The 8176-nt window shown below is 34.8% G+C and overlaps 1 protein-coding gene across 1 annotated transcript; it reads right to left on the bottom strand.

Annotated features, from left to right (window-relative positions):
* Positions 1-4168: 4168 nt before the first annotated feature.
* On the bottom strand, positions 4169-6352 carry LOC131852220 (PI-stichotoxin-She2a-like). The gene is made up of 3 exons (XM_059202861.1): positions 6266-6352; positions 5108-5171; positions 4169-4292 (listed from the first exon to the last, which is right to left on the bottom strand). Exons 1-3 carry the CDS (start codon positions 6321-6323, stop codon positions 4169-4171), a joined length of 246 nt encoding a protein of 81 aa, XP_059058844.1. The 5' UTR covers positions 6324-6352.
* Positions 6353-8176: the final 1824 nt, after the last annotated feature.

The raw sequence follows: 8176 nt of genomic DNA, 5'->3' as shown, positions 1-8176 counted from the left end.
CACAATCAATCAAAATTGTATTCTAACGAGGAGTCATTAAAGATTAGTTCCATAAAACTGGTATGTTTGATAATTATTTCTTTATGTCCGGATAAAATTAAGACAAAATTCCGTTCAGATTATGCAATTAAGAGGCTGAATTACTTGCCTGCACGGTATGTTCTTTTAATGATGGGACAGTGCCTGCTCTAACGGTGCCTGCTCTATACGCAGACGAGGCAGTACATCGTGATAAATTCACCAGGCATTTTTATTACCAGGCATCGTTATCATCAAACATCATCATAGGCGTCTCCCAAGGCACGCCACTGGGCACGATCTTCAGTCCTTCTATTTCAGTTACTACCCGCAACTCTACGTATGTCGTCGCTCCACCTAGCTGGGGGACGTCCTACACCACGTTTGCCAATTTATGGTCACCACTCTAGAATACGTCTACTCCAACGAGCATTGGTACTGCGACAGATATGATTAGGCCACTGCCACTTCAACTTACAGATAATTATGCATGATAATAATAATAATAACCCTGGACAATTCGTATATATTTGAGATAATTGAGATCTTTTATGGAAATTACCCAGACCGATACAAACCATCTACTCATGATACAAATGCTTGTACCGTGCGAGGAATCGAAGGAAGTAAAGCGGTGTCTAGATATGTCCTTTCTCAGGCTCTACACTATCTATGTACCAAATTACGTTTAAATCGGTTCGGTAGTCTTGGCGTGAAAGCGAGACAGACAGACCACAGTTATACAGAATTCATCGCACTAAAAATGTTCTAAAGTTATTCGTGTAGGTACCTACTATCCTTATATAAATACATAAATAGCTATACAAACTTTTTCATATCTCAATTTAATATAACCAGTTTTTTGTCGTGTTCATATATTCCACAAATAACTTGTAGGTACTAGTTTCACGAGGAAAATAACGAACTCGCTCCATATTTAGTCTTTCGTTCTCTTGTTAACATGCTGTTTTTTGTTTCTATTACTCATATTTTAGTGCTATTCAACTGTTTTTTTTATCATCATTAGTACGCAACAATCGTTACTATAAGAAACATTTCTTTAAAGTCAATCAAACTAACATTTGTGAGTATTCGCCATGACCGAATCACACGCAGGTACAAACAGGTACAAAAGTTTTAGTGCCTTTTTTTGGAGCCTTATGCCAATGTTTTTGCCAATATGCACATGACCTCACACCCCGATATCCTTACTAATATCATAAATGCGAAAGTAACTCTGTCTGTCTGTCTGTCTTGCTTTCACGCTAAAACTACTGAACCATACATATATATGGGTATTTTTTAATGTAGAAAAGGGTTGTAAGGAGATTGAAAGGTGCAATGCTGTATGGCTATATCGCCATTTTCAAAGCCTGAAACTGATTTTTAGGCTGTTGATTGAATGTAAATAAAGGAAAATGGGTTGTAAGGAATTTAAAAGAGAGTTAAATGTTTATATGGAAATATTGTCGTTTTAAAGCTTTTTCATTATTTGGTCAAGGTCACTATTTTACGCGGACGAAGTCGCGGGTACAGCTAGTATATATATATGCACTGACACATTTCCAAATTTTTTAATAAGCAGCATTTTTTTGGCCACTTTTTTATGATTCTACATTAAAATATATTAACCCTAAATTTTCTCTCTTCTACCATCAACCACTATTTTTAATACCTATATTTGTGCTCTAACACTGCTCATCGGTCATACTCGTGAACGGGTGCTGTTTGTGGGCATTGGTGCCGTAACCACGGCCACTAATTGGATTATTTTCTTTAGACAAAAATGCAATAGCATGTGTTTCTGATCACGATATTCTCCCCAAAGGAATTTAAAAATAAATCTCTCATTATGTATAACTTATTTGAAAATATGATCACTAACAAGAAAATCAAATAAGTTGAGTTCTTGTCAGTTCTTCTTAGTTCGAAAGCACTCCAAACTGACGGGAGATTTGAAATATCATAAGAATCTGTAGTAGAGATACATAATTACATCTAATAAGGTATTTTTGGTTGTCTGTAAGAAATTACTGTTAGCGATAAGACTGCCTTTGGTATAACTTTTTATTATATTTTATCGGTCTTTGTTTGTCTGTGCGCAATAAAGAGTTATTATTATTATTACATATATTATTTCTCAGCTACAGCTGGTTTTGTAGAGACAAGGACGGGTTTTTTACCAAGTCACTTGTTCTCATACTTTAATTTAATCAGTAGGAATGTTTGGAATTGGACTATTTAAAAATTTCTAACTATAGACATTTATCTGCCTGTATATTATTTATTTAAAAGAGCAACACACAAGTTTCTTGCTTATTCTTCTTGTGATGAATCTGCATTCCGAATAAGCGGTAGAATAAAAAAAACTTGACTATTCAAAAGTGCTTATATTAAGTTTATTTGAATAAAGATTATTTCTATTTCTATTTCTGTTAGTCTTTGCTGTGTAATGTGATTATTCTGGGTAAATTTCCACAAATTTTTGATATAATTTATTATTATTTTTATATTTCCAAAAGAAATCTCTTATTATTATTATTATTTGGATTTCATTATTCATATTCTACTCTCGGCTGACGATAACATTTTATATGTATATATCTATATACATCACAGACACGTACGTACATATATATGCTTTATGAAACAATAATTCCTATAAGAGAACACATAAAAATAGTTTTCATTACATTTCCGAACACTTTTGCGTGTGACGTGCCTCCAATCAAGTACCCACTGGTATATGTACAGGTAAGCTGCATTTAATAACGTAACAACTATAAAACCGAGCGGGTATAACAATTAAGAACTCATTGTAATACTAATCGATTTGAAACGCCAGCCTATTGAACGAATTCTAGGGTTCCGTGTGATTTTTATACAACTTTTTAATCCTTACCGCAAAAAGAAGCACAGCTGCCAACGTTATATAGAATAGAATAGAAATAATCTTTATTCAAATAAACTTAATTTAAGTAATTTGAATAGTCACAGTTATCCTTCTTTCAATTTACAGCACATTCGGAAAGCAGTCTAATCACAAGAAGAACAAGTAAAAAATTGCGTATTGCTGTTTTAAATAATCATTTTAACTTTACATTTTTATGTCGAAAAGTTCATTACCAAGTCGGTCATCCTTAAATATTATATATATTTTAGGTTACCAAAATACAGTTGTTTTACTCGATGGTAATGTAATGTTTTATAGATATAATAGATTTTTTTAAATCGTGTTTTAATTCTTAGTTCATTCATTATAAAATGAAATAAAAATCACAGTGATAAATATTAGTTTAAAAATATACGGAACTCTGTTTTTCCAAGTTCATCTCGCACTTGAGCGGCCTTTAGTTTTTGCCGCCGCGGCGTCATCTAAAAGTTATTGATGACGATCTAACTCTATCTGTCTACAGATTCAAATCAACAATACCAAAGACACAATACCACGACTAATGGCCGAGTGACGTCATACTTTGTATTCTGTGGGACGGCTATAGACTATGAGTTAGAGATTCTTCATGAGCCTAATAGTGTACCGAGTTAATACACGATTTAAAAAGGTTTCGGGTTCGATTCCCGTGCAATACTATTATTTTATTCATAGCTTGATTGGAGCTCCAGCTTCGCATAAATGTACTAAGAATTGCACAGGTGCACATAGCGGACTTAACACCTAGCTTACTAATTTATGCAATTTTTTTCTTTCTGTTAGTGGAACAGTATTTCATTTCGTTTCGTTTTATTTCAAACAATCATGCTCATAAATACAAATGTTTGCACTGAGCGAGAATTCGAACCTGCGATCATCGGAAGTAAAGCTGTATGTTAAACGGTTAATTCTTGACGACTGCGGTGGTCTAGTGGTTTAGCACATCGCTTTACTTCCGATGGTCGCGAGTTCCTCGCATAGTACAAACAAACATTCATGAGTATGATTGTTTTGTATCGGTCCGGGTGTTTTTTTATGTATAATATGTGTTTACAAAAAAAATAAATATCTATGTATTTGTGTCAGTTATCTAGTACCCATAACACAAGCTTTAGCTAACTTAACTTGGGTTTAAATGGCGCTGTGTGAATTATCGTGAAGGTATAATTATTATTATTAGATTTGATTTGATTAAAACAAATAAGTTATGAAAATATTTTATTGGCTGGTCCCCTCGCATCTCTCTCTACACTCCTCCAACGTTCGGAAGTTGTTGTTATTTCCTCCGCAGCCTCCATATATAAAACTCTCACACTTCCCGGTATCGGCGTCGTAACCAAATCTGAAATCAGCAATATTTCATTCAGAAATTATATCATATTCATCTTAATATAATATACAAACGCAAAAGTTTGTAAGTATCGATGTTTGTTACTCTTTCACGCAAAAACTACTGAACGGATTTTAGTGAAAGTTTACAGTAACATAGCTTATGCGTCAGAATAAAACATAGGCTATATTTTATATAGAAATTTAACGCGCGTGAAACCGCGGGCACAGCTAGTTCTATATATAAAATTCTCGTGTCCCAATGTTAGTTACTATACACCTCTGAAACCTTGACCTTGGCTTGACCGATTTTAATAAAATATTATATAAATAAAATTTATACAAACATTTGTATTCATGAGTATGATTTTTTGTGTCGGCTGGGTCTTTTCTACGTATAGGTATTATCATCGTTATCATTACATAGTATAAAATAAAGTCGCTGTCGCTGTCTGTCCGTCCTTATGTATGCTTAAATCTTTAAAACTACGCAACAGATTTTGAAGCGGTTTTTTTAATAGATAGAGTGATTCAAGAGAAAGGTGTATATATATAATACATGTACACCCGTGCGAAGCCGGGGCGAGTGGCTAGTCACAGATAAGATTATATTACATAATATGAATTTATTTGCAAAAAAAAATTTTTTTACTTTATTTATATCAGTAATCTAGTACTCTTAACGCAAGCTCTGCTTATCTTGGGACTAGATGGCGCTGTGTGAATTGTCTTGATATATTTATTATTGTTGTCTCAAATAGTCATAGAAAACGTATTGAATTTTGAAAATCTTATACCATATTGAGTAGTATAAACAAACAAACTTACCTCTCAAATGAGGCGTAACACAGTCCACGTTGTATACGCAATGAACATCGGTCAGTCTCTTCCGCTGTGAAAATAAATTCATAACTTAAAAATATGACTACACTCCCAGACGATCCATACTTAAAACAAACTTAAAAGAGCCGATTAAAGCCGGTTTACACTAGATACAGTAGGAGTGCAGTAGTTAGCAGGTTGTGGTTAATACCCAAATATGTGTCTATTTGACTTTTGCCTAACATTTGCACAAATTTGTTATGACAAACATAAAAAAAGCCCGTTCAATCGGTTTACACTGGATACAGTAGCAGTAGAATAGTCATTTTGTGATCAATACCCGTTATGTGTCTATGTGGCTTTTCACAATGTTTTTGTGACAAATATAAAAAAAGCCGGTTAAAATCAGCCCACACTGGATACAGCAGCAGTACAACAATCAGATTGTGATCAATAACCATTATGTGTCTATGTTGGTTTTCGCCAAAATTTGCACAATTTTGTTGTGACAAATATAAAAAAAGCCGGTTAAAATCAGCCCACACCGGATACAGCAGCAGTACAACAATCAGATTGTGATCAATACCCATTATGTGTCTATGTTGGTTTTCGCCAAAATTTGCACAATTTTGTTACAAAATTTTGGGTAATTTAATAGCGATTGGAGTTCGGAGGAACAACTGTTTGGCCGGATTTGTGGGGGGAAGACGATTAAGGTTGGGGAAAGTAGATGTTTTTGGCTTGTCGTTAAAGGAATAAAAAAACAAAACAGACCTACATACATAGGCCACATGGTGGGCAGCCTGATATAGCGCCTTACTTCCGATGGTCGCTGGTTCAATTCTTTGCACGGTGCAAACATTTATATTCAAGAATACTTCTTTACATATGTTTGAATGTATTTACAAAAAAAATTACTATGTATTTATATAAATTGTCTAGTACCCATAACACAAGCTCTGCAATCTTGAGACTGGATGGCGCTATGTTAATTGTCCAGGGTTATTATTTTTATTGAGTTACATAAAATAATCTACTATTAATAATCAACTAGTTGATCATGGCGCATCAACAGGATTTAGCCGCTAGCAATGGGCCACTAATTGCCGTTATTAACATTACCCTCCCCCCTGAAAAATTATAGTATGCAATAACAAAACTTACCCATTGTGAAGCTGAGCATAGCTGCAGCAAATAAAAAGAGATAGACAACGCTTCCCATCTCGCTCTAATGCGACTGTAACTTACGAAGTCAGAATAACTAATATATTTTTCATACAAATTAACATATTTATATGAAAGTTTTATTTACACAATGCAAGGAGAGCAAATATTAATATGTATAAGGTAATTCAATAGCGACATTGTTTTATCTTCACTGTCTAATCTAAATCTTGTGACTTATGTAGGCAAATGTTAAGTTCATTGACTTGAGTACTAAGTGTAGTGGGTTCAATCATTGTTATTACAATTTACATTTTTTTTAATATATGTAAATTCATTTTTTTTTCATCACAGCAAATGTTTTGATGCTTGCGCTGGGCAAACGATTAAATGCGTTTTAATATTCTTCTGCACCTTCTCCTTCTTCTTCCCTCAGCGGAGTCCACGCTACTTCTTCGTAGTCCTTCTCGAGAGCAGCCTCAGAAGTCTCGCTGTATCCTCCTGCGCTAACAGTGCTGGGAACCAGTGGAGGATGATACAGTAAATATAATTTCTTGCTTGGTAGACCATCACATCGTGGCGAATTTATCACGATAGTTACCAAGAACGACCGCGTGGAGGTCGACCAGGCACATTACATTGCTAGCAACTTATCCTGTTTAGGTACGTATTCCTTAATATAGTTTTGTAAGATTCACTCAAAATTCTTTGTTTAATAATACAAACAATCATATCCATTGTTTGGGAAACTACTCTGCTACCAAAATGTTAGGGAAAGTACTTTATATATATATATATATATATAGGGAAAAATTAGTGTGAGTGTCAGTCACGTACCTGTATGGTTCTGCGGATTTCTTGGGCTTCAGGGTGTCGAAGATATCTTCGCTAGCTTTCCAGTTTCACAGTAGGTTTCACAGTTATAATTTATTTTAATTCACAACACAATGCGCGCGCGCGTCAAGGCCGCTGTACGGTCAGTTCAGTACTGTAGGTAAGGGAGGGGAACAGAAACCGCGGGAACACAAACTAACGGACTCTAATATAATAATCTGTGCTTACGATGGTACAGGGTAGATTTTGAACATCCATGAAATAAATGTTTGCAACATGTGAGGAATCGAACCCGCTACCATCGGAAGCAAAGCGGTGTGCTAAACTGCTAGACCACCGCGGCCCTCAATATTATATTTCCAAACAATAAAGTTAAAATGTACGAATCCGCGTTCTCAGCTAGTCTATAATAATACGATTGTCTGTTTTTTCGTGGCCGGAACACGCCTATATTTATTAACTTGAAAATAATATTCAATTTCGCGAATACAAACCAAACACGGAAAGATAGGTCAAAAATCTGGGTCGGGGACGAATATTCTGTGTATTTAATATACGATAAGATATACAATGACATCTCAATGACGATAATATAAACTTTATTTATCAGACAAACACACAAATGGATATTACATCTGTTCCTTTATATATTCATAGTTATAGACCAGTGATTCCCAAAGTGGTCTATAGGACCCCCAGGGGTCTATGTCAAACTGCAAGGGTTTCACCACAGCGGTCATCTTGTTGTTTTTAACACAAAATTTTACTACCGTTATAAATTTACAAAAAATCAAAACCAGGTAAGAATGGGGGGTCTACCCAAAACCGAAAAATGGCAAGGGGTCTACGACACAAAAAAGTTTGGGAACCTCTGTTATAGACACAAGAAAGTTTTACTAATAAAAAGATAGTGGCTTACTGATTCATTAATACAACTCCAAGAATAGAAATTTCATAAACAAAGTAATATTTACTTGATAAATCCTGGTGAATTTGTCACAATGGGCTAACTGACCTGACCTCATGTTCATCTCATCATCATCCACTGGTGCCCCGCCAGCATATACTGTTAGCGCA

Source organism: Achroia grisella, unplaced genomic scaffold, assembly GCF_030625045.1.
Source record: "Achroia grisella isolate CSIRO2021 unplaced genomic scaffold, CSIRO_AGI_Agris_v1 utg841, whole genome shotgun sequence".
Lineage (NCBI taxonomy): Eukaryota > Metazoa > Arthropoda > Insecta > Lepidoptera > Pyralidae > Achroia > Achroia grisella.
Note: the sequence above shows the minus strand (reverse complement) of the source record. Positions and strands in the feature narration are given on the sequence as shown.

Bases quoted from the DNA above. Each gene is read 5' to 3' on its own strand.
- LOC131852220 (XM_059202861.1), bottom strand. From the start codon at position 6,323: ATGGGAAGCGTTGTCTATCTCTTTTTATTTGCTGCAGCTATGCTCAGC. The intron at 5,172-6,265 runs GTAAGTTTTGTT...TTATTTTCACAG, and splicing joins TATGCTCAGCTTCACAATGG to CGGAAGAGACTGACCGATGT. The intron at 4,293-5,107 runs GTAAGTTTGTTT...TGCTGATTTCAG, and splicing joins TGTTACGCCTCATTTGAGAG to ATTTGGTTACGACGCCGATA.